General features: G+C 38.4%; 1 protein-coding gene across 7 annotated transcripts in view; it reads left to right on the forward strand.

Moving 5' to 3' along the window:
* Positions 1 to 27,287, forward strand: part of EPB41L5 (erythrocyte membrane protein band 4.1 like 5) — a 142,229-nt gene that overhangs the window by 44,185 nt on the left and 70,757 nt on the right. For 4 of the 7 annotated variants that reach the window (XM_027099168.1, XM_027099170.1, XM_027099167.1 and 1 more), the window contains 10 exons: positions 9 to 129; positions 248 to 335; positions 1,125 to 1,213; positions 3,813 to 3,882; positions 6,818 to 6,868; positions 8,524 to 8,693; positions 10,312 to 10,418; positions 11,506 to 11,524; positions 17,295 to 17,337; positions 17,763 to 17,878. In XM_027099168.1, the coding sequence (XP_026954969.1) occupies positions 9 to 129; positions 248 to 335; positions 1,125 to 1,213; positions 3,813 to 3,882; positions 6,818 to 6,868; positions 8,524 to 8,693; positions 10,312 to 10,418; positions 11,506 to 11,524; positions 17,295 to 17,337; positions 17,763 to 17,878 (874 nt within the window). The remainder of the gene's footprint in view (positions 1 to 8; positions 130 to 247; positions 336 to 1,124; positions 1,214 to 3,812; positions 3,883 to 6,817; positions 6,869 to 8,523; positions 8,694 to 10,311; positions 10,419 to 11,505; positions 11,525 to 17,294; positions 17,338 to 17,762; positions 17,879 to 27,287) is intronic. The other 3 variants (XM_027099169.1, XM_027099173.1, XM_027099171.1) reach the window with 2 other exon arrangements.

Below are 27,287 nucleotides of genomic sequence, written 5' to 3' on the forward strand. Positions count from 1 at the left end.
GTTTGTAGCTGAACTTGGTGACTACGACCTTGCCGAGCACAGTCCTGAACTTGTGTCTGAGTTCAGGTTTGTGCCCGTTCAGACGGAAGAGATGGAGCTGGCTGTTTTTGAGAAATGGAAGGAATGCAGGTACCGTCACATCACCGCAACAGTGATTTCCTACTTGTTTTCTTCTGTTTCTCTGCTTGGTATAGAATTCATTGTATATTCATAATCATCTTAAAATTTTTTGTTTTTTAAATTTCAGAGGTCAGACACCAGCACAAGCTGAAACCAATTATCTGAATAAAGCCAAGTGGCTAGAAATGTATGGGGTTGATATGCATGTGGTCAAGGTAAGCACTGTGTGGTGATACTTCTTAAAAGCGTTATTCCTTCAAGACTCAAGGTGATTATGGATTCTTTCAGTGTGAGGGGGAGTGTGGAGTTTGCAGGGGCTAACACCGGGTTCTTTGGATGAGTGGTTATGAAGATTGAGGGTAAATACTGAATGATGGGAGTCGCACACAGAAATTCCTTATAAGAGAGAGGAGAAACAGCCAAAATCTCCAAAAAGGTATGTCTTTGGTTTTAAGCTGTTGCTGTTGTGGTTTTTTTTTTGTTTTTTAACCCACTTTTTATTCTTTCACTTCATATTCATTTCATCTTTTATCATGGAAGCTGAGTAGGCTCTGTAAAAATGAAAATAATTTAGAAAGTAAAGTTAAAAATTTGTAGCTTGAGAGGACTTTGATAAGCTGTAGTCTAGTACAGCTTATGTAGTGATTTGTTGTTTTTAGTTTAAGAAGCTAAATTTTCCCAGAAAGGCAGTCTTTTTCAAAATCTGTGATTTAAATAGTGACTAGAATTTGGGAAGACTCTGGAAAGCTTTCTTTGTCGTGGCAGTTAATCACTATGTATTTCCAATGAAGACATACCTTAAAACTATAGTGTCTATTAATATGCATGAAGTTTACTGAGAATGTGATTTTGGGTTCTTTAATTGTTGAAAACACCTTCATATTAATACTAGTCTGTATGTAATTAATATAATTCACTATGAAAAGAAAATTAAGCAGTTGTGTGAAAATGTGAAACCTGTTTTATTCAGATAAAGCTAACACATGTTGCTCCCCTAAAATTAGGCCAGAGATGGGAATGACTACAGTTTGGGACTGACCCCAACAGGAGTCCTTGTTTTTGAAGGAGAGACCAAAATTGGCTTATTTTTTTGGTAAGCAGAGTTAATGTCAAAGATAATTATTGTTGTTTTATTTTTTTAATGAATAGAAACACTTACATGAAGTTAGTACAGAAAGCAGAATTTGGAAATAGCTCTGGCAAGCTTGGAAGTGAACTGCAGCTATCTCCTGTCATCCTCCTGTTTGTCTTTAGTTTTCTCCCCCGAGGCAATTTTTTAAAGTCTTCTAGTTGCATTTTCCATTAGTTTCAAGGTATGTCAAAATACATGCCTTAACATAGATAGCATCTAGTTCTGTGTATTAAGTGTTCACATGGCCACTCCCTCCGTCCCACAGTTATGTTGCTGTCTTGAGTGTGCTTTGTTTCACGGTCTTTTACTCCCCACCCACCCGCCCCTTTTGTGTGAGAGAGATAGTAATACTTTTACCCTCCTTTAGAGCTGTGCTTCTCTTCCTGGGTCCCAGCTTCTGTCATCCATACTTCTAACTTATATTTCATGTTACTTTTACATCAAGGGTAGATATTACTTGGATTTCATAACCATAATTAAGTTCTTCAGGTTTTGTCTGGTTGTTTCTAAAAGCTGAAAATCAGGAAATAGTGTTTATATTATTATGTGTTTGTCAGAACCAGTGTGGAGCTAAGTAGTAGCCTGGGTTATATACATGGGCTGAAGTTGGCTGTTGGATATCAGTTGTTTACTTCTTCATAGCATGCCAGGACCCTTAGCTCAGAGCCCGCCAGTGCCAAACTCAAATTCTTACACATTCAGTTGCTTTAAATACAGCCCAACAAGTGTAGTTTTAGCCATTCAGAGCATGCCTGGTTTTGCATATCTCACTGCAAACTGCACTTCACATCTGCTAGCCGTGGATAAGCAAATCCTGTAGCTGTAAGAGACCCCAGACCTCTCCTGCTCTTCGGAGCTCTGTGGCTCAGAGACCTGTCCCCCTGCCGCTGGATGCCAAGCCCTAGACGTGGAATTCCCCTGCCTCTCTGGTCTTCCCCCTCCTGGGAGTTCCCTTACCCTCCTCCCCTCCCAGGTGGGAGCCCTGGGCCGCTTCCTCTGGAAGGTCTGCGGCCTGAAGGGACCCCTCAGCAGAGCCCCGCTGTTCAGGGCTGCTGTCTCCTGCTCCCGTCTTTTTCTTCATCAGCCCTGAAATCCTTGAACTCACAACTGGGATTATGTTTCCCTTGTTTTCCTGGAGCTCTTGGCTCTCGTGCACCCCACACATCTCTTTAAATGACCTGCCTTTGTCTCCTTGAGTTTTTTCAAATCCTCCAGGGTTGCCTGAGCTGACTCTTTTCCAGTTGGAACTGTTGACTCTTCCAGGCTGCTCTCCAGGTTTTATCTTGGGACTTTGTTTTCCCATTTTCTCAGTTATGAATCTGTGTCGTCTTCCATATTTTCTTGTCTTTCCTTCTGTTTTTCTGATACATCCTTAAGTAATGCCTAAGAAAAGGGTGTACGAGGTAAATTATTTGAATCCTTTGATGCCTTAAAATGGTTTATTCTTCTCTTATGCTTTCTTGATAACTGGGCTGAGAATGGAATTTTAGGGTGAAAATTATTTTCCCTCAGAAAGGTGAAGATAGTATTTCATTTTTTTTTTGTACCTCCTAGAGATTCCCTGGGACACTTGAGTGTAACACCTTTATACTTGTCCCTTGGTGAGAAAGCTGTGTTATGTATTTCTCTAGTCCTTAAGTGTGAACTCTCTGAGCCTTCCAGCTTGCCCACTGGGCAGGTGGAGCATCCTTCATGGCCAGAGAACGCTCCAGGTAGAGAGATAAGGAAAGCATCATTTGTACTACCTCATAAGAATCAATTGAATTAATACATGTAAAACACTTAGTAGAGTACCCGACACTTACTAGGCACTGTGTTTAAGTATTTGTTAAACTTAAATGCTAGATTCTCCCCTCCTGTTATACTTCTTTATTTACTTACTGTTTTAGTACAGCTCTTGTAAACAAGTTCTGTTTTACAATTCTTATTTTAGATAAGTTATATTTAAAAATTAGTGAGAGTGAGAGTCATGTTGTTTTCACATTCACAGTTCATAGAAGTACAGAGATAAGTTTGGTAGGTTGCTTAGGATTTTTGTACAGGTGGGAGATGGAAAGTGGGCCATAGAGTGAAGTTTTAAAAATTTTTTATTTCTTAAATTAAAGATGTCTTTAATCAAAATTGCTATAGAAAATAGAGTTGAAGATCAGTAAATTTTTTTTTATGCCTTTTAAAAAGCTTTATAGTTTTTCCTATATCCAGTTCCTGTGCTGCTACTGTGACATTAGGCTTGGAGAATCTCTTCCACCGTCGTTAGGGGCCTATGAATATATCTGATATATAGATAGATCTTCATTTTCTTTTTTCTTAACATTTTTAATGTCTTACATATGTGCAGCAGAAATTTTGCCAAAGGTATTGCTTTTGAAAATTTTTTTTCTGTTACCTTAACTATTTTTTAGATTGGAGACTTTTTTGCTGGGCAGTGCAGGTTATGTTTACCCTCTTATCCAGCTTTCAATTCAGAAGTTAGATGATTAATATGCTTGAAGTAACAACAAAGTTTTTAAATTCAGAGAACATTTATTGAAATCCGGCTGTTACTCTCATATTGTTATAGGCCCAAGATAACCAGATTGGATTTTAAGAAGAATAAACTAACCTTGGTGGTTGTAGAAGATGATGATCAGGTAGGAATTATATTGTATTACATAGTTAACAGTGACTGTGTTATATGGTAACTTAAGGCTCTAAAAGGGGGAACACATGTTGTTTTATAGAGCCATAGAACAGAAACTTAGTGTAATTAATAACTTAATTAAGTAATTTCCTGCTTTAGGTCATACCATCCTAAAACTATAGATTTCTGTCTTTAAGGTTAAAGATTAAATAAAAGACTTCTCTTGTTCCTTTGTTGACAATATATCTCAAATATATAAAAATTTATATTTAAATGGCTTTAGTCCCTGATCAAAAAGATTAATCAAAAAGATCTACCTAATAAATTCTTTAATAAAGCCTTCTGTACTAAGGATTATCTTTTTTTCAGTTAAATCTAGTTCCTAATTGATAAACTCATAACAATACGAATGCATCTCAGATGAATTATGCCAAGTGTAAGAAGCCCGACTCAGGACTTCCCTTGTGACCCGGTGGTTAAGAATCCTCCCGCCGGGGCTTCCCTGGTGGCACAGTGGTTCAGAATCCACCTGCCAATGCAGGGGACACTGGTCCGGGAAGACCCCACATGCCGCGGAGCAACTAAGCCCATGCGCCACAACTACTGAGCCTGTGCTCTAGAGCCTGCGAGCCACAACTACTGAGCCTGTGTGCCACAACTATTGAAGCCTGCCTGCCTAGAGCCGGTGCTCTGCCAATAAGAGAAGCCACTGCAATGAGAAGCCCGTGCACCACAAGGAAGAGTAGCCGCCGCTCGCTGCAACTAGAGAAAGTCCACACACAGCAACAAAGACCCAACGCAGCCAAAAATAAATAAATGAAATAAATTTATAATAAAAAATGAAGCCCAACTCAAGAGATTATGACTGTATGATTCCATTTATATGACAGTCTAGGAAAGGCAAACCTGTAGGAATAGAGAATAGCTCACTGATCCTTTGAGACTGGCGGTGTGAAGATGCTTCACTACAAAGGACCAGCACGGGGAATTTGGGGGGGTGAGAGAACTATTCTGTATCCTGATTTTGGTGGTGGTTGCATGATCCTCTGCATTTTCAAAACCCACAGAATTGTGAGTAAATTTTAAAAAAGTAATTTTACTGCATGCAAAGTAATAAATTTGAAATATACGTATAGATGGATACAAATAAAAGGAAATAGGGGAAATGTTAAAAAGATTTGTTTGCACAGTGAAGTGTGAGTAGTGCCACTTAGCAGAAGCTAAAAAAAGAAGATCCTGAAAATTAGATGAAGCAGTTACAAGTTTTTTGAAAGTTTTAAGTTATATTACTGAGATGCACGCAAAGGATTGCCCTATCACACAGGTTGGAAGAAAATCAGAGACAATAAGAGAGCATTTTAAAAAGAAATCTCTTGATGGCACAGATGATCATTATGTTATCAACAAATGAGTTGAAAATGATTCAGAAGAGGCAGATTTCACATCTAAAAGCAATCTATTTTACAAATATTTTCCTTTTTATGTAAGCACAGATGCGATTAAATGATATTTGTATGTAAATCTAAAGGAACCGTTCAAGAAGAATAAAATACAGTTCTGTGTGATAAGAAAATATGGTCATAATTTAATGGGTGATACCTGTTCTTACTGGGTCATAAAATACTTGTGCATCTCACAATTGATAGCATTTTAGATTTGATCTAATATGGTATTAGCTTCTTGGATATCTTTTTGAGGATACATATAAGCAAATGTGTATATCAATTCTTTTTTTTTTAATTTATTTATTTAATTTATTTATTTTTGGCTGCATTTGGTCTTTGTTGCTGCGCGTGGGCTTTCTCTATTTGCGGTGAGCGGGGGCTACTCTTCATTGTGGTACTCGGGCTTCTCATTGCGGTGGCTTCTCTTGTTGCAGAGCACAGGCTCCAGGCACGCAGGCTCAGTAGTTGTGGTGCACGGGCTTAGTTGCTCCACAGCATGTGGGATCTTCCTGGACCAGGGCTCAAACCCATGTCCCCCGCATTGGCAGGAGCATCACCAGGGAAGTCCCCCTCAATTCTTTTTTATGCAGAGGTTGCCATACTTATATACAGGGTTCTCTACTTATCCTTTTTAAACTTTATGTTCTAACTTGGAATGTTTTCTACGTCAGTACCTAAAGTTGTTCTTCATTCTCATAAAAGCAAACTAAAATGCATAGTATTCTAGTGTATGGTGTACTCTAATTTATTTAATCAGTTCTCAATTAATTGACATTCACTCTTTTATTCACTATATATAATTAATTTGTACACTGGCAGGTTAACTGTAGGATAATTTCCTAGAAGGGGGTTTGTGGGGTTGAATGGTTATGTGCATTTGTCCTGGATATAGAGAGGTCCTACCAGCTTGCATAGTTTTTAGTGTACAGGCCTATTTCCTGAGAAGGAGTTAAACACATTTGTATCTGAAAGGTAAAAAAGGGAATTTCATTGTAGGTTTACATGTTATTTCTGTTATTATGAGTGATATTGAACATCTCTTCATACATTTGAGTTACTTGAGTTCCTTTTTTCTAAACTGTCTATTCCTTTGCCCATTTTTCTTTTGGGTTATTGGCTTTTTTCTTATAGGTCTTGCCCTTTGTCACAGACATTATAAATATTTTATCTAATAGTTGTTTTTCTTTCAACAGTGCTTATTGTGGGTTTTGTCATGCACTTTAAGAAATTTTAAATAGGTGAATTTATTAATCTTTCATGGCTTCTGGGTTTTGTGTCATAGAAAGTTTTTCCCTGTTTTGAGGTTATCTATTTTCTCATGTTTTTTTCTATGTGTAGTTTTTGTTGGTAAATTTCATTGAAGTATAACATTCATTCAGATAAGTGTAAAAATAAATGTACAGCTTGTGTTGAATTCTTATGTATACTTGTATGACCAGCACCAGGATGAGGAAACAGAATTGCAGCAGAATTAAATTTCTCCTGTGCTCCGCCCCACAGGTACAGTTCCCCAAGGGTAACCACTCTCCTGGCCTGGCTTTAAGACCAGAGATTAGTTTTTGCTTATATTTTGGACTTTATGTAAATGAAACCTGGCTGACTGTTCTCTTTGTGTCTTGCTTCTGTATTATTTCAGGGCTGTAGCTGTGAGCTTTCACCCCTGCTGCAGCAGGTGGTTATAGTTGGCGCATTCCTGCTGTTATATGGTATTCAGTTTTGTGAATACACTAGTATTATCCATCCTGCTGTTGATGGACATTTGAGTTGCTGTTAACTTTTGGCTAGTAAGAAGAGTGCTGCCCTGAGCCCTGGCATGTGCGTGTGTTTGGCTGTTGTGGAGGCCGCCACACTGTTTGCCAGCCTGTCTACACACTCAGCTGCACTCCCACCCTGAGTGTCTGAGAGTTCCGTTTATTCTTTGCCTTGTGTTTGGAGTTCTCATTCTCATTTTACCCATTCTGGTAGTAGAATCATTTTGTGGCTTTAGTTTGCATTCCTCTGACGACTGCTTCAGTTTAACACTTATTTATATATTTATTGGATGTTTGGATAGTCTTTCTCATGAAGTGCGTGTTTAAGCCTGTTGTTGATTTTTCTGTTGGGTCGTGTGCTGTTTGTCTCATTCAAGAAGTTCTGTTTGATACAGCTAAGGTCTGAGCCATAGCTTCTCTCTTTCTTCCTCATTCTCGCAGGGTATCATTCTCATGTTTTCTAACCTGTTGTAAATATAACCACATCATGAAATGTGGTAGAAGGTTTTATAAATCTACATATACATTATATATAATATGCATATGTATTAGGGTGGGGGTTATTTTTGCAGCTTGCTTATTTTGCCTAAACAGGTAGACCTAGTTCATTCACTTTAACCCATGTATAGTATTCTGCAGTATGAATAAACAATACTGCATTGGTTCATTCATCTTTTATTCATTTATCTCTCTGTATAGTTTGTAAATAATATCATTGTTTACTTTATTACATTTCTCATGTTTTGGACATTTAGGGTTTTGTGCCAGTTTTTACTATTATAAATGAGACTGTGAAGAAAATCTTTGGGTGTAAATTTTGGTGTTGAGAAAGTCTTTTCCCCTAGAGATACAGGATAGCTTAGTGGTTACAAAGGTAGGCTCTGGACCAATGGTTAGGTTCAAATTCTGGTTTCCTCTCTTAGTAGCTTTGTGACATTGGGCTTAATTTCTTGAGCCTCAGTTTTCTTATCTGTGAAATGGAGATAGTGATAGTATCTACTCATTGAAGCAATTCATGTGAAATTCTTAGAAGAGTGTCTATGAATGTTAACTAGTGTAATTAGATTCCTGTGAGTATGGTTACTATAATAAAGAATGTGGCCACTTTTAAGGCTGTTACCTATGTTGCCAGATCTTATATGAACCTTTAAATTATATTATACATTTATCCTGAAGTATGGCAGATAAAGGCTCATTTTATGTCTCTGAGAAATGAGATCATGTAAGTAGAGAGAAAATAGGAATAATTTTATATTGGCTGAGAAAATGGGCAGCTTGATTTTAACTCTGCCGTTTTATGTAGTAGCTCTAAAGAGTGTCAGAGTCTCAGGGAGCAAACTAGATGCTTTATTATTTGATTCTTGCTCTTGCTGTGCTTGTATTCATAGCTGAATGCGAGGGGACAGGACCATTGGAGCTAATAATTACCTCTGTTAACATGCGTTTCTTTCTCAGGGCAAAGAACAGGAGCATACGTTTGTCTTCAGACTGGATCACCCCAAAGCGTGCAAACATTTATGGAAGTGTGCTGTGGAGCATCACGCCTTCTTCCGCCTCCGAGGCCCTGTCCAGAAGCGTTCTCACCGATCGGGATTTATTCGATTAGGGTCGCGGTTTAGATACAGGTGAATGTTTATAGCTGCTTGCTCTGCCTTTCATTATTTCATAGGGGCCAGAAAATTTAGCCCAGCTTCTCATTTTACAGATGTGGAAACTAGGGCACAGAGAGGTGAAGTGGTTTGCCAGTGTTTTCCATTGGCCAAAATAAAAGAAAAAGTGGTACATATTGTTATTGTTTGTAATTTCCTGAATAGACAGGAGAATATTGTAATGGTGTAATGGATTTCATATCCCTCCTGATGTTTTTGTTTCTTCCTTTTTTCTTTTTTTTTAAGGAGTAATTAACAGTTTTTCCAGTTAAAAAAGTTTTTTTTATTGAGGTATAGTTGATGTACAATATTATGTAAGTTTTAGGTGTACAGCATAGTGATTTATAATTTTTGAATGTTATATTCCATTTATAGTTATATAAAATGTTGGTTAAGCTTACTTATTTTATACATAATAGTTTGTACCTCTTAATCCTCTACCGCATTGTGCCCCTCCCCACTAGTAACCACTATTTTGTTCTCTGTATGTGTGACTCTGTTTCTTTTTTGTTATATTCACTAGTTTATTTTATTGTTTAGATTCCACATATAAGCGATATCATACAGTACTTGTCATTCTCTGTCTGACTTACTTCACTTACATAATACCCACCAGGTCCATCCATGTTGCTGCAAATGGCATTATTTCATTCTTTTTTATGGCTGAGTAATATGCCATTGTGTGTGTGTGTGTGTGTGTGTGTATATATATATATATATATATATCACATCTTCTTTATCCATTCACCTGTTGATGGACATTGATGTTTGCTTTATGTATTAATCCCCAGTTTAAATCCACATAACAAAAGAGTTTTAAGGGGTCTCCATCCAACAGCTGGATACCATGTAGAAAAAGAGTATGATGCAGTACTGGGAAATTAATCTGGATGACATTTCTGGTCCTTATAAACCTGACGTTCCATTGTTCTTACGACTCCTTGTTTGTTGGTCATAAGGTAGAAATGTTTTGGTTTACCTCAGAGTAGCTTATTAATGGTGAGTTTTCGGCATGTCACAAGAATCGTCAGTGTAATTTAAAGAAGGAATGGATGATATTAGTAATGTGGCATCTTCACTGTGTGTGGGGTTCATGCAAGAGAGCTTCTATTCTACTTACATTAAAAGTGGGGAGGTGTTTTCTTAGCAGAATTTAAATGGAAATGAAGGTGAGTAGGACAATAGTTTTAATATTTCTGGAAAAGTGATCTGAAAAGTATATCACAGTTAGAAAAAGTAACTGAAAATCTTGAGTTAATTGTACATCTTGCATTGAGGAGTGTGGATGGGAAAGAGAAGGGAGTTCCATAAAACGACAGATATTTTAAATTTATTTATTATGTTCTTAGGTGATGTGCATGATTAAGAAAAAACAATATAATTTGTGTTGCATCTTTCACACAAGCCTAAAGAGTGAAAGAATGGTGTGGTAAAGAGAGACGTCAACACTGTTTTTCATAGGTCATTCAGGAAGGAAGTTCAGGATGGTTCTCTTGAGGAGAACCTCAGTGTAGACTTTCTCTCATTTTTGTGTATCTGACTACTGTAGGCCTCAAATTCTCTTATTCCTGTTAATATGCCTCATTTATTTTAGTGGGAAAACTGAGTATCAGACCACAAAAACCAATAAAGCAAGAAGATCAGCATCCTTTGAAAGGAGGCCCAGCAAACGGTATTCTCGACGAACTCTGCAAATGCAAGGTGAAGTGCAGCCCTGTTTCAAAGGACTATTCTTCCTGGCAGTGCATCCTGTGCTGGTATTGTTGGCTGGAGAGGAGGCTGCCTCGGTCCTCTTAGTCTTTTCCAGACAACTTAAGTACTCTGCTTTACTGAATTTGGTTCTAGCATAATCAGTTTTTAAGAATACACGGGGGAAAACTGCCTATACTGTTGCTGAGATCAGACTTTATGCTAACCCCAGTTCTGACACTGTGCTGAGTTTGTGTTCAGTTTTTGTTCTTACTATTTTAGTTCTTCTCTAGAGCAACATTTTCCCTCCGTTTTTGACTTCCAGATCTCATTCATAATAATCTGTTAAATCCCCGCAGATATATTTTAAAACATTTGTATATGATGAATAAATTTTTTATTTTGTATGTATTATAATAATATTAAAGGTTCTGTTAAGTACAGTTTTTATATTAATCATCAGTGTACATGGTACATAGACATTTCCAAATTCATAAATGTTACTTGCTGTTTGTTACTTTAATTATGTAATACAGAGAATGGTTTACTTTGACCAGTAAGCTGAAACTTGTGTTTGGTTTCAAATCTGAGTTTGTATTAAAATACAGATTGAATTTTAAGTATGTCCAATGTCAGAGTTATCACCAGTTATCCAAAAACAACTTCCGTGACCTGATGTTGGCAGTATCAGTTTTTTAAAAAACTGATTTATAGCTATAATTTTTGATGTATCTATAAATTAAATAATATGTAGCTATAAATGAAACCATTTCAATTTGTTTAAAACCCTTAGTTACCTCCTAGACTCCACTGATGATTTTTCACTGTCAGCTCACTCTAAAGGCTTGCAGATGGTTCTGTTTTTTTAAACGTATGCTCATTTTATTGCCTTACTTAAAAATTGGAGATCATTGTCATTATTTACTTGAATGGCGTGAGCCATAGAACACTTTTGTGAAGTGAAGATTTTTAAATCTGTAGTTGGGAAACAGCTTACAAAGCAATGAGTCAAGATTTACTTTTGTGAATAGTAAAGCAGTTTACCATGTTGGAGGAATCTAATGGGATGTTTTCTGTTTTTTTCTGTCGGCAAGTACAGGAAAACCTGAAGAACTCAGGTGGGTAATGTCTTGCAACTTAGGAATTGAAAACCGAATGTTTTAATGTTTCTGTAGTTGCATCGTTAATTGAACCAATGTCTGTTGAAGGTCTGTCACAGTGTTCACTTGCCCCTGAGCACGGTGGATCTAGCAGGGAGCAGATAAACAAACACATCATAATGCTGGGTAAAATGGACAGAAAGAAAAATAAAGCAGCTTAAAGGAAAAGCGTGGGCTTGGGTGGCTGTGCTATTCATAATGAGAATGACATATTGTACGTTTGTTATTGGCCTGTGACTGAGGATATAAAGATGAATAAACTGTAGCCCTTGCACACAGGAAGCTCAGAGAACAAAGGTTGATTTGTACACAAGCAGTTCATTTTATTCCTGGGAGAAATCCCACTTGGTCATGGTGTACAGTCTTTCTTTATATTACATGTTGCTGGATTTGGTTCACTAGGTTTGTTGTGGATTTGTGTGTCTGTATTCATCAAAGACACTGGTCTCTAGTTTTCTTGTACTGTCTTCATCTGGTTTTGGTATCAGGGTAATTCTGGCTTCACAGAATGAGTTGGGAAATGTTTCTCTCTATTTTGGGGGAAGGTTTTGTAAAGAATTCTTTAAATGTATGGTAGAATTCACCATTAAAGCCATCTTGCCTGGACTTCATTTGTGGCAAGTTTTAAAATTTCCAGTTCAGTGTCTTGTTGTAGATCTATTCATATTTCATTTTCTATCTTGAGTCAGTTTGGGAGTTTGTGTCTTTCCAGAGTTTGTCCATTTTATCTAAGTTATCTAACTTGTGGCATACAGTTGTTCATATTATTCTCTTTTCCTCCTTATTTCTATAAGCTTTGTGGTGATGTCCCCTCATTCATTTCTGATTTTAGAAATTTGAGTTTCTTTTTCACTTGGTCAGTCTAGGTAAAGGTTTTTCAGTTTTGTTGGCCTTTTCAAAGAACCAGCTTTTGGTTTCATCAATTTTATCTGTTCCTCTATTTTCTATTTTATTAATTTTCTCTCTGGTATATTATTTCACTCCTTCTGCTTGCTTGAGGTTTAGTTTTCTTTTTCTAGTGTCGTTAGGTGGAAGATTGGTTTATTAGTATATGAGATCTGTATTCCTTTTTTTTTTTTTTTTTTTGTGTGTGTGTGGTACGTGGGCCTCTCACTGCTGCGGCCCCTCCCTTTGCGGAGCACAGGCTCCGGAGGTGCAGGCTCAGCGGCCATGGCTCATGGGCCCAGCCGCTCCGCGGCATGTGGGATCTTCCCGGCCCGGGGCACGAACCCGCGTCCCCTGCATCGGCAGGCGGACTCTCAACCACTGCGCCACCAGGGAAGCCCTGTATTCTTTTTTAATATAACATTTATAGCTATTAATTTCTCTCCAAGCACCACTTTAATCATATTTCATAAGTTTTGGTGTATTGTATTTTCATTTTTATTCATCCCAAATTATTTTCTAATTTCTCTTGTGATTTCTTCTTTGACCCGTTGGCTCCTTGGGAGTGTGTTGCTCAATTTCGACGTTTGTAGCTTAAAATTTCCCCTCTCCCCTTTTTTTTGTTTGTTGTAATTTATTCCATTGTGGTTAGAGAATGTACTTCACATGACTTTGATCCCTTTGCAGTTATTGAGGCCTCTTTTATGTCCCAGCATGTAGTTCATCTTGGAAAATGTTCCATGTGCAATTGAGAAGAATGTCTGTTCTGCTGTTGAGTGTCATGTCCTATGAATGTCTGTTAGGTCTGCTTGGTTTTTACTGTTGTTCACTTCTGTTTCATCACGGGTCTTGACTTAGTTCTCTCCATTATTTAGTGTGGACTATTGAAGTCTCCAATTATTGTTCAGTTGTCTGTTTCTTCCTTCAATTCTTTGTGCTTCATGTATTTGGGGCTTTTTGTTAGGTGCATGTATTGTTTATAATTATTTTATCACAAAAAAATGTTCCTCTCATTCTCTAGTAACTTTTTTGTTTTGTTTTTTTAGATCAGATTTTTTAAAAGTTACTAGATTTTCTTAAATAAATGTTTCTCCACTTGATGTATGCCTTTTAATGATTTTTTTAAAGAATAATTTTCAGCAGCTACATGTTTGTTTTGCTGGGGAGAGGGTCTGCTGTTGTCCTGCAGTCACTGTTGTCCAAGTCCTCCTTCTGATGAATCAGTATTAATAGTGTATATTACAGTGTGGAGTTTCACGTAATGCTTCTCAACCACTGTTGTACCAGAGCCTCCGGCAGTGCCTGGTAAACTGTGAGATTTAAGACATACTCACAAATCTAGTTTTTGTTAAAACAGTGTCTACACTCCTATATGGAGATGTGTCAGTATAACTAGAGCTTCTTCAAAAGGAGAAGTCGTTTGTTTTGGGTACTGAGTAGGGTGAGCCTCAGCTGGAGGTGTCCTATTCAGTTTTGGGGTTTTTTCCACTTAGAGAGCCATTAAAGCCAGGCTGTGATTAGTGACTTAATCACAAAATCACTCTGCTTTTTGAGTAAGGATTCCCCTGAGGTCCCTTTAGCGGTCAGGAAGCTGTTAAAAATAAATAAGTGGGTAGAGGAGAGAGGAAGTGTGAGGGATTCTGTCCATCGTGAATTTTTATTTTTATTTTATTTTTAAATTTACTTATTTATTTATCTATTTTTGGCTGCATTGGGTCTTCGTTGCTGCGTGCGGGCTTTCTCTAGTTGCGGCGAGGTGGGGCTACTGTTCATTGTGGTGCATGGGCTTCTCACTGCGGTGGCTTCTCTTGTTGCGGAGCATGGGCTCTATGCGCTCGGGCTTCAGCAGTTGTGATGCGCAGGCTCAGTAGTCATGGCTCGCGGGCTCTAGAATGCAGGCTCAGTAGTTGTGGCGCATGGGCTTCTTTGCACCGCGGCATGTGGGATCTTCCTGGACCAGGGCTTGAACCCACATCCCCTGCATTGGCAGGTAGATTCTTCCTGTGTCACCGGGGAAGTTCCGTGAATTTTTAATTAGGTAAAAAACAAAATTTGCTGCCTTTTCTGGGCTATACACTATAATTTTTCTTGGAGTTAATTTTTAAACTGTGCTTTTAAGAAGAATGGTGGAGAAATGTTAGAGGGGTTCTGTATATTTTAAAGTATTTTATTTGTTTGTTTAATGAATCATGTCTTGTTTTCCTGAAAAGGAGGCTGGGACAGAATGTTAGAGCTTAAAGTGAAGAAGATTCCCTGATGAAGTTAGCAGAAATGTAAACAAAGCATTCAAGCGATGATACGTAGTTGAAAAATTAAGGCTTTTATTTGCAAAAGTTTGTCCTCCTTTAAATTTTTTTGAAATACAGATTTCTGACCGAAGAGTGAGTATGACTGACTATATAATCTCCTAGCATTGAGATTACTTTAACTTTAATAAGTGAATTTTATTGTGTCTTCTTGAGTGATGCTTTTTGGCTCTTTAAAACACAGCAAAAATGGAGTATTTAAGCAATGATCCTTTATTATTTTTTAGTTAGAATAATTTTTAGGAATGACCTTCAGAGGGGGACCCACTCTCCTGAAGGTTATTGAGCCCTGCCCCTAACATTGCTTGAGAGAACCTGAGCTTGCACTGGCAGGAATGCCCTTTCACTCCTGCCCTCAGAGTTCTGTTCGCATGAACAGTTTTGCTCCAGTGAACCATGGCAAACGGTACTGTTAGAAAAAGCACAACTATTTGACCTAAAAAGCTTCTTGACTTTGTACTGTGCTTACTTGAATAACAGGTTTTTAAATTGGCTGATGTTAGTTTTCCTCGTACTCTTTCATTTCTTTCTAACTACTCCCTGTGAGTCTTGACTAACATAAAGTATCTCAGAAAGAGGTGACATTTTAAAGGACAGTTCACTTTTCACTTACTAGTACTTCTTGTACAGGCTTAGTGGGCAGTCTTGAAGACAGAAGAGAGAGGAAAAGAAATGGTGGAGGAGATGATGCATAGAGGGGGCAAGAGCAAAATGGGTCCGTTATTGCAGACAGTCCTTCGAAAGGGAAGCTTGGATTGGTCAGTAACGGAAGTATTTGTTCCCTTCATATTAGTGGAAGTGAAAGAATAAGTGTAATTATGAGAAAAGAGTGCTTCCTGCATTTCAAATTGTTTTAGAACAGGGGGCTAGAATCCGGTGATCATCACTTATCATCAGCGCTTTTTTCTCATGTTATTCTTCATCTTCTGCTTATCACCTACTGGACTTATTCCCAGTTCAAGGAGAAGCTTCAGAGCGTAACCCCTGGGGCCATAGCATAATGAGTCTAATTTCTGTACAAAGCAGGTTGGAGGAGGTTTCATTAATGTGGGGTTATGAGTTACTTAATACGGAGCAGTGTATCCTGGGAAGAACAACAAGGTTAGTAAAAGAAATTGTGCCGGATAGGTATATTCTTTACACCAGCCTTGGCAACAGAGCTACACTAAACAAGATGTGTTTTTAAAGATTTCGTCGTTGGTTAGTTTTATTTGTCATTGTTCTTTGTGCTTTGCTAACATTTATTCGATCCCCTAATGCGAGTCCCATGTGAGTGAGGAAACTGCGGTTCAGAGAGCAGAGCTAGTGGCGCGGTTTGAATTAGAACCCAGGTAGTGGAGGTGCAAATTCTGGTGACTTAACTTGTAACAGAGATGTATTTAATAAAAAATGGGGGTGTGTAGAATGGGTTACTCCTTCTCACCCAGCCTTTTAGCAAGGCCTCTTAATTCTTGAGTTCTTTCTTAATTGGTTGTCTTTCATCATCAGATACTTTTGTTTTGTTCTCACTCCCCTAAGAAAGGCTCCTGGATCCTGTATTCACAGTCTGTTTTGTGTTTGTGAAGCTTTGCCCATTTCCTTTTACTAGAATGACGTCTTGTCTGGGTATAGTGTTCTTTGAGTGTTGCCATGGAGAATTCTGTGCCAACCTGATGCTGGCAGTGATGTGCTTTTAAATCTCCTTAGGGTACCTGAAGTATTCTCTCCTTATCGTTGAAAGTCAGTAATATAACAATAAGGAATTGAATGTATTTAATTCTGTATCTCATCTCCCTGGAACACAGTGTTCTTGCTAAATCTGTAGATTATTTTCTCACTGTCAAGGAATTTTTTTATAACATTGAATATATTTTCAGTTACCTTAGTTGAATTTTTTACCTCAGGATACTAGTTATGCTTATGTTAGAAGGTCTGAAGTCAGTAAACTCTTTTATTTGCCTTATTCTGTGTTTTAGTATCTCATCTTTCAGTTCTTATTTCATTGAATATTTGTTCTTTTTTTTAGTTGTTCTGAGGTTTGTTTCTATTTATTTTGTTGCATTATATGCTGAGTTTTTTAAGTGCTTTTTTGCGGGAGTGGGGGAGGAATGAGTGCAGCCTAAACTAAAAATTTTAAAACATCTTTTAAATCATTTGGAGGAGAAGAGTATGCAGAGAAGTTTCTGACTTTAAGTTTATACTAAGGCCTTTTGAGTTATAAAATGCTAAGCTACTGCTGACACCAGAAAATCTTGAGAGGGTAGGGATATATAAAAGAAGTGATGGGTAAGGTTATGTGGGTGTTTGTGCTGAATGCCTTGAATTTAAGGGATCGTTTGTGCTGTTGGTTTTATTTTGTTGTCTTTGACAGATGTTGTCCAATGAATAAACAAGTGAAGTGTATATCTAAAGCACAAGTGGAATATAGGTATATGGAAATAGCGAATGAGCAGAAAAGCAAGTATTTGCCTGTGAAAGCAGATGTTTTCTGGACATCTTACATTCTTAGTTTTAGGTACCCACGGTAATTTTTTCTTTATTTTTTTCCCCCATTACAGTGTTCACAGTAATGTTTCAGCTCAGAGTAATGGCTCCCGACAGGTAAGACAATATTGAGCTTCTAAAGCACTGGAACAGTGTAGTTAATTATGACAAACAATAGTATTATTAGTTGAATTTTCTTAGTGGTATAATCTCGGGAAAGTTCTGTGCATTTTCGTTTTCTTATCTGTAAAATAGCTCAGTAATGTGTGACCTGTTATTTTATTCTAAGATGTTACCATAGAACAGGTATAATGTTATAATGAAACATTTTCTGTCCCTGTAAAATAAATAAAATACTGATATTCAGTTAGATTATTATCTATCCCAAGGATGGTATATAACATTCAAGCATTTGTTTTTTGCTCTCTTTACTATTATATCTGTTCACTATGTAGATAGTATTCCATTTTAATGTTCCATTGAGTGGTGAAGAGATCTTTTATCTAGGCAGAATAGATGATTTTTATAATTTGTGTCCAAAGGCTTGGGGTGTGAGATCCACTGTGCCTGTGATTCCTTCCGTTCCCTCTGGTCCTTTGCTCGTGCAAGTTGAGAATCTTCCAAGGAGTCCCGGAGCAGACCAGCATGACGAGAAATGGTTTGTTCATTCATTGAGCCAAAATTAAACACTGCTTGCCTAAGGGCGTTTTGAATCCCCGGCTGTAGAGTACTTTAAATATGATTGAAAGCAAATTATTCATATTTGTAAGCTGAAAAGAAGCACGTTATGGAGCTGTCACGTTGGGATAAGTAAGGCTGTGGATGAAGCAAGGAGACAGTCGTCTAAATGAGGCACATCAGACAGCCCCCCGACTCTGGTTAGCATGAGCTGGGAGTGGTGGCGCTTCTCTGTTGGAAAGGACTTCAGTGCTAGTCGGTAGGGCCTTTTCCCAGACCCCTGAGGGCAATGTGTTCGTTACACGATGCTACTGCTTTCGGTGTGTCTTCTTCATTAAAGACTGAAGATAAAGCCAAAACAGAAACGTGATTATAATCCAATGAAACAACGCAGGAAATACACCGCTGTGGGGGCGGGAGAAATAATCCCACGACAGAGAAGATACTTCATGCGTTTAGATTCCCAGGGTCTTTTTTTAGACTAATAGTGCACAAATATGGATACTTTGTGGCTTATTGGGGTTAATCAGTGGGGTTCATCGTCTCCCAAATGTATGTGGCTTGGGGGCTGCTGGGGAATTGTTTGATTGAATGGTCATGTCGGTTGCATCATCTGTTCAAGTTTTGTGTCTGTTTATGAAATGAACTTTGATAATTCATAGGATTTTTTTCTTTTTCTCTTGCTCTTAGTTTGTGTAGTACCTGAAATCTAATGAGTTTCTGTGGTGATCTCAAGGTTTGGGTCAGCTTTCTGTGCAACCAGCTCTTCCTTCATGGTGGTGGGTCAACAGTGGTTGGTGATTATTCTCAGTCTTTGCTATGTAATTGTTTTTCACTATTATTTTGGCTTAACTAACTGCAAGGTGCTTTGCTTTTGATGATTGGGCATATTTTTACTTCAGTTCCAAATAACTTGATGAGTTTCTAAGATGGAGGGGATTCCCCACCTTGTTTTCCGTTATCCTCTTTTTTCCCTCCCCCCACCGTGTTTTCCGTTATCCTCTTTTCCCCCTCCCACCGCCGCCCCCACCCCGGGTTTTCCATTATCCTCGCACCCCCGTTTTCCGTTATCCGCTTTTTTCCCTCCCCCACCCCGGGTTTTCCGTTATCCTCTTTTTTCCTCCCACCCCCCCCCGTTTTCCTCTTTTTTCCCTCCCCCCCTATTTTCCGTTATCCTCTTTTTTTCCTCGCACCCCCGTTTTCCGTTATCCTCTCTCTTCCCTCCCCTCCTGTTTTCCATTATCCTCTTTTTGCCCTTTCTCCTTGAGAGTGTGGTGGGGGTAGTGTGTGTGTGTGTGTGTGTGTGTGCGTGTGCATGTGGGCACACGCTTAAAGTATAAGCAGTGAGGCTTCTGAATGTCACATTTTAGTCTTTATTTTTTTAAGCCATTAAGAACAGTGTTTTCAGTTTCTACTGAAGACGCAGCTCCAGTAATGTTACCACCACGTCTTATTGGCAAGGAGACATAGAGCTGAAACTTCAACTAAAAAAGAGCTCATTTAATATGTGCTTACCTCTTAGATTAATATGGAATGAGAGTCTCGTTTTGTTTGCATCTGTATTATGACACTAAATCTTTTTAGTTTTCCAGTTTTAATTGGTACATATTTAGGCATTACTCAGTTCCTTTGATGCAGCCTATATAAGGAGAGAATGCTGAATCTAAGAGTATTGAATTTCAAGAAAAATGAAAAATTTGGAGCTGTATGTCCTTCTTTATGTCATTGTCATGTCATTCCACTCCTTTGTGGAAATGGAGCAAAATGGTGACCCTCAGGCCCAGGCAGCCTCAGTGTGTGGCAGCAGGCATGGGACTGAGTACGGAGCTGGCCTGTCTCGGAGCTGACGGGTTCCCCAGCCTTAACCTAACATGCATTCTGCGTTTCAGCCTTTGTTTCTGCATGGTTTGATTCTTATTAATACTTTCACATGAATTATAACAGTCCTCCTTTAGAAAGTGGTACATTAATAAAATTTGGAAATGCTCCCTAGGTTTGGACAGTTGGGCAGAATAGTGGACAGTTCTATTTCTGGCAGATAACTTTTAACCAGTTTAGTCTAAACCTACTCCCTGTTCGGTTCTTTAGCTTTTTCTTGCCATCTTCTAAATGACACCATTATTTCAGTGAATGATTTGGTATGTCAGTAACCTAGAATTATCCAATATTTAAGCTATCTTTTGAGAATTAATGTATTTTAAATCTATAAACTATTTATAAACGAAAACTGAATAGTATTTGGAAAAGCTTGCATACGTAGGGGAGAGCATAAACCTAATTTAACTTTCTAAATTTTCAGAGACCCTATATTGAAGGTTGTGAGTTTTATGGGTTAGATCTGATGAATAGCTTGTATTTCAGTTGAAGGAAAGATGATAATTTTATTGTAAAAAAAAAAGAAGCTTCCAAGTTTGTTCTGAAAACCTTTTAGCTAATTTATTTTCAGTTTCCTTAAGGAAAAAAGGTGAAGATTCATGTTTTGGTTGAAGAGAATGTCTATTCTTAGACATTTTTATAATTGGGGTGATGTTTTTTCCTTTGTAGTTATCTTAAATATGTGCTGCCCTTTTTGTCACGTCACAAAACCTAGGCAAATGTTTTCTTTCTACTGGAGGACTCTGATGATTTCTAACCAGAAACTGCTTGTGTGCATGTGTCCCTCTCTTACTTCAATAGGCCTGTTTACAGCTGTGAGAAAAGGTATCTAAGATGCTCACTAAACTCTCCTGGAGGAGCTTAATCTCATCACATTATCTGTACCTGTTGAATTTCATGCATTAGGGAAGGAACAATGTTTCTCCATTGTTAATTGGAAACATTGATGTCAAATTACATGGCCTCTGCTGTGAGGGGAGATTTTTTTTAATGCTCTTTCTGAATTTTGTTTCCTGGATTTCAGTTCTGTGAAGTCAGTTGATCAGGGAAATAACTTTTCACAATTGCCATTTTCTATATCTGGCTTTGTCGTAATGTAGAATTGTCCTTTCAAATACTTGAATTAAGTAGATAATAAGTATTTTTTCTTGTCTTTAGAACCTCAGACAGCATTTCTGCCTTTGATTTTTATAGCAACATCAGGGACAGATGCAGAGCGTCTTGCTCTCTGTGAGAGTCCCTCTTTATTTCACTCACCTAACTGACTCTGATGGCTTATTCGTGTCTCTGTATTGACGCGTGACTTTGTGGATTTTCCCCTTTGTCGTTCTTGAGCGTCTCACTGCGCCGGGGCGTCCTTGTAGCAGCAGTGCATGCTGGTCACACAGCCTGCTTCTTTTTTACCTCTCACACCTCTTCCTGCATCTCACTAACTGTGCTCCCCTCCCACCCAACCATCCAGGCTCCCGGCTGCCGGTGACGCTGTCAACGTGGTGAAAGCCAGTGGGACACAAGGGCCTTGTCCGCACCCCAGCCTGCACACAGAAACTACCCTGACCTTGTCCATGAGCACAGTGTGAAGAATGTAGGAGTCCAGCAGGATGCTCATTTTCCTGGCCCTGCAGCCATGACTGACATGAGTGTTGAGCCTCTCAGGCCTTGGGACTCTGTTGTGCAAGTTGATGGTGTACCTTTTCTAGAGCTTATAGAGGATCGATCACATTAGGCAAATTTGGGAGAAGTTATTTTATACTGAATCACTCGTTGGGTAGTGTTGTTTGTAATTGAATTCTTCTCTGAAAGGGAAAGGGATCTGAAGACGCTATATGCCATCAGTGATGATGACAAATATTTCTGTGTTGCAAAGGGTATGTATATCATAATTTTGGAAAGGTTTTTCGTGATTTTAACATGTTAACACATCACTCGGAAGAAGTCTCAGGAGAAGGTTTGTGTTTATGAACAAGCTGCCCGTTATCACCCCCACCCCATGCCGTGCCAATAGATCGAGGTTAGCAGAATCAGACGCTGAAATCACACACAGAAGGAAGCATGTCGAGGCCTGATGCATCGGCCTCTGGTGATATTTTTATAAAACTGCTCTGATACACTATTTTTAGTATTTCTGAAGTGACTCAGGCCTTAATTTCAGTTAAGTGCCTAAGATTCTATAATTTTAATTAATGTAATTTTAAATTAAGAACTTACTTTTTAATAAACACTAGTATTTTAAAAATAGCAGAAGATCTAGAAATCACAGGAATGTGACTCATATGGAGAGAGGAGTCTGAGTGGTTACTTCTGCATGATGAACTGAATAAGCAGTGGTGAACTGAATGCTTATATTGCTACTGAATGGTTGTACAAGATGGAACATGTATTTACTTTTGTCTTTCACTTTTCTCATTTATCTCATGCGTCTGATAGATTTCCCAGGTTTGCAAACAGCCTCGTAATCTGGCCTCGTACAACCTCTAAAATAAAATTCTGAAGCCAAAACCATATCACTTGTAATACGTAATCACTCTCACCTTTTGCATAGGTTACTATTTTTGGTCCTTTATGAACTTCAGAATGTAATTGTCCAATGTAATTGTCCAAGCTCTTTGGTTTAATTCATAGGGCAGATTAACTGGAGGAAGTATATTTCTGATGTAATGGGAAATGATGTAAGGGAACCAGTTCTTTTGTCTTTTTAGAGTTTGAAAAATTTTAACAAAATTTTCAGGCTTTTAAACTATATATATAGTCCTTTGAAGGTGTTTTATAGTCTGAGAATTCACAATACTTCAAGATAATGAAGCTTCCTTATAGACAACGTAAGCTGTTTACCGTCCTGCCCACCTCAGAGGTCAGTCTTACACATCTCTGCCAGACAAAGGTCAAGTTTCAGAGGGCCTTATTATTGGGCTCTTGGTGGCAGATACATTACAACTTGTCAGTAGAAGACGTAAGTAAGCAGAAGTAAGTAATATTTAGGGGATGAAATTTATAGGCAGGTTTCAATCTGAATTTCTCACAGTAATAATTATTCTTTAATGCATCTAAATATGAGCAGATACACATCTTAAATAGTCCAGCTCCCTACCTCTGCAAGTCCATCATCACAGTGTGCTTACAAATGGCCACTAATGGTACCCCTCATAATTATTTTAGACTTTACATAGCTCAGATTCTAATTGTCAAGTGTTGTCGCTGGTGATTTCTTTCTTAAAGGAATTTGAACCATAACATTTTAAGCACAGAAACTCCGATTTATGCCATTCAAGAAAAGATTTCGTGGGTATGAATATGATTAAGATCTTACTATTTCTGTAAAAGAGGCATAATAACAACACAGCTTTCTGGTCTCTTAGAAAGTCCTAAAGTTTGACTTGTCTCACTTTAACATTAATCTTGAAGCCTGAAGGTCAAACTGCTGATACAGTGCCACACATGTGTCTTAACTTTGGGAAATATGGAAGGATTGTCAGAGTAAAGCTCTTCCCGTTTATATGGAAAGTGGTCATTTCTATACTTAGAATTTAAGTTAATCGATACTGTTACATTTAAGTGATGGGAGAATCACATCACGGTTTTTCTTTGTTTGAAAACCTTGTTATAAAATAGTTTATTTGTAAATTCCTGATGGTAGAAACTGGGTTGGAAGGGTGATGGGGCAAGATGGCAGCAAAGGGTGGGGGGAGAAAAGGGCTAAGCCTGGATGGTGTAGAATCAAACTTGTCTACTTTATACAAGTTCGTATGCTCCAGGATTTCATAGCAAGTATTAGGAATACTTGTTGCTACTGGTATTTTCAAGATGGATATACACGTTATTTCCAGAGGTATGAAGAATTTACAGGTGGCTCAACCTAAATTAAATGAACTATCACCAATCTGTTTATACTCTGCATTTTATTCTGCCTAAAGGGTCAGTGATCACACATTCTTGATTAGGGACCTAATATACCCCAGAAGCACCTTACTTGGTTATTTACTATCCTTTTGATCCGAGGGAGCCATCAGCCTAGAATGCTAGGATCATGTGATTCAACTTCAGTGCTTTGGCTAACTTAACATAATTAATTTTAACATCTTGAATTAAGTTGATTATGTTTCAACTGCATTTTTATAGACAGAGAAACTTATAGAAACAGCAAAGTTAGTCACCTTCACACTTCACACACGAAAATACATGCGCTGTTAAGATCATTATTTCTTTTGATGGTAAAAACACTGCTAAGGCAGTTACCTATCCCTAAGTATAATCTAACCTTTCTGATGTTGATAGGGTAATCATAGATATACTTTTAAATGAATTTACAGAGAAAAACAAACTTTATTTGTCCTGTTATGTATATCTCAATATGTTAAAAAGCAACCAATATACAAATATTGTAATATCAGTATAATTCAAATAATTTTTTAAGGGAAGAGCTTCCCCCCCCCCCCCCCCCCGTACGCGGGCCTCTCATTGTTTTGGCCTCTCCCGTTGCGGAGCGCAGGCTCAGCAGCCATGGCTCATGGGCCCAGCCGCTCGGCGGCATGTGGGATCTTCCCGGACCAGGGCATGAACCCGTGTCCCCTGCATCGGCAGGCGGACTCTCAACCACTGCGCCACCAGGGAAGCCCAAGGGGAGAGCTTTTTAATTAAAGCGTTGACCCAGAAAATGTTATTAGTTATAACACTTGGGTCATTGTTTATTGTTAAGATTGTCTAAGATGTAAAGGTGCCGTGTGAACATGTCAGGGTTATAAAACTGAAGTATCTCCTGAATGGAGGGCAGGGACACAGCTTATTTTGTAGGATAAAACAATTAGCTAAATCTTAATTATGGAAGTTTTCTTAATTACTAGATTTTTACATATTTACTTGGTTGATATGCTAAAAAATATTTTGATTAGTAACCTTGCTTAATGACTTTCATGTGTCCTGATGTCATGTGTTTCATCTTTCCATCTTGCCAGACAGGAAGATAGATGACAGGGGTGGGGAGTTGGGGGCTGTGGTGCTTTGGGGTTTCAGGATGAAGAAGGGTTTTGTGGGAATGACTCTGGCTTTACAGACACGAGCAGACTCATCCTCAGCTTTGACCCCGTTTACTTCCACGTGTACTCACAGCTGCGAACTGAGCAAAGTGGGAAGATGGTTGTCCCACGTGAATGCAGCATGCTCTGATGGTGGGGTAGTCATTGTTTGAACCATGATGCTTTAACTGCCTTGGTCAGAACAGACCCTTCACTTGTAAATCATCGTTAATTGCTTGGAAACACCATGATTTTTTATGTTAGGCTTTGAGTATCGGGTTTGAAAATAATAACACATTGCGTTAATTTATTTTATATCTTTGGTACATAGGACTTATATGATTTGCAAGAATAAAATCACCTTGCGCTAATGACATTTAATCCCTTTAGCCCCACACGCCTCTTATATTTTAATACACGTTATACCACACTGTCAGTTATACCTTGCTTCCAGGATTGTTGCGAATGCTTGCCTGTGAGATGCTTCTATGTAAGGGATAGAATTTGAAGATGCTTCTGTGGTGGGGAAACCCCTCTCTCCATGTGCGTCTGTCTCATGCATAAAATGTGGCTTGTCAGATCTTTTCTAGATGTTGAACCGTGTGAATTTAGGCATGGTATTCTTCCTCAGCTCCCCCTTCTCAAGAACATAGAAATTTCTCCTCCTCTCTTCATATAAATTACCTTTTACTTGAGTCACGTGAAATCGTGGTGAGAATTTTGTCTTGCTCAGTTGACATTTGCTGTGGTAGTAAAGACACTAGGACACAGGCATGTGGAAGATGTGTTACGTAACTTCATTTCATTCTTCAGTTCTTTTTTTTTTTAAAAACTTTTCTCTTGTTCATCTACTCTTTATGTCTCTTTTGGGGGGGCGGGGGGGCCTCATCGCACGGCTTACAGGATCTTAGTTCCCCGACCAGGGTTTGAACCTGCTCCCTTGGCAGTGAAAGTGCAGAGTCCTAACCCCTGGACTGCCAAGGAATTCCCTTTTGACCCTTGCTAATTTGTAATATACTAGCTGCTTTGAGCTATTTGCATTCATGGGAAGGATCATAATATTAGCCTCAGAGAATTAGTGAATTAGTAAAGAGAAAATTTCAAAAGAAATTTGGGAAAGGAAAGAATATTTCTGTGGCTTTTTAAATGACAGCGTTTTAATATTTATGCTGAAATGGAAAAACAAGTGTTCCTGCTTTTCCTGAAGGAATTGTTCTCACAGACTTTGTTTTTAGATGATTACCTAAGCCCCTGTGCTCCTAAGAACAAGCTGTGGCCTTAATTCTAGGTGAAGGTGCTTGAGTGAACTTTTTCCATTTTGTCCCTGACAGCTGGCCAGCACTCTGTTTACGCTGGCGTGGAGGAGAGATACCTGACCTGGAGCACAGCATTCTCCAGGGAGTGTGACTGAACCTCCCTCGGTGGGGTAATAAACCTGTACCTCCTCCTCTTGAAAACAGGTTCAGCAGCTGCAGACCTCATTTCTCGTTGTTGAAGGAATTCTTGTTTGTTTGTTTTTAACTAATTTTAATAAAGCAAAAAGAAATGAGATACATACCAGGGTATGGTTAGGATTTGTAAGAAGTTGCAGATTTCTTAATAAAGGTTTGGTCTACAGACACGACTGATTATTGTTAATATTAAATGAAAAATATTTTTAATTACTAGGGGTGGAGTAAAAGAAAAGAATGAAAGATAAGAGATGATACTAGGAAGAGAATTGCTGGCTTGATTTTTCTTGTGGAACTAGTTAGAGGGGTATCCAGAGAAACCATGGAAACATCCCAGCATGTAAAGTACCACTAGAATGTATATTATCACACAGAAGTTTCTTATAACAAAGTTATGTTTGTAGCCCAGCCACTAGCTTCAGTGATGATTTAATTGCAGACTTGCTAAGAGTTTGAAGATAAGACTCACTTTTAACAACTTGTATTACTAATTCTTTCTGGCTGGGGAGCAACTTCTTTCTTCCAGCAGAGCCCTTGGAAGCCTTTAGAAAGACCTGGGAAGATTTGGTACCGTGGGGTGTGCAGGTTATCCCTGTGGCTGGAATAGCAGTGACCAGTATTTGTGTAGGTTGGAAAGGCGTCGACTGGCCGTCTGAGGAGTTTGGATTTGGTGAAGAGGCCTGTGGCAATTATTGCAAGGTTTTAAGTGAAAGAGCTTGAGAATCTTGTATCCATATCTCCTTTTTTGATTCACCTCATTGTTTGCTGAATATATACCAGAGCACCTCCTTCTTTCTCGCTTCCTTACACAGTCACTTACAATCACTCCTTTGCCTGGATCCTCAAATCTCAAATTTCTTGGCCCTTCTGCTATGGTACACATCTAGTTAAATTCTGGATTTACTCCTGGTTAAATCCAACTCTGCTGTGCATATAGATGGTAAATGTGAAATGCAGTATCGTTAAACAGTCCTTATTTTTTTTTAAGATATATTATTTTTATTTATTTTTGGCTGCGTCGGGTCTTAGTTGCGGCACGTGGGATCTTTTGTTG

This window comes from Aethalodelphis obliquidens, unplaced genomic scaffold, assembly GCF_003676395.1.
Source record: "Aethalodelphis obliquidens isolate GAN/ISIS:26980383/991018 unplaced genomic scaffold, ASM367639v1 scaffold129, whole genome shotgun sequence".
Classification (NCBI taxonomy): Eukaryota; Metazoa; Chordata; class Mammalia; order Artiodactyla; family Delphinidae; genus Aethalodelphis; species Aethalodelphis obliquidens.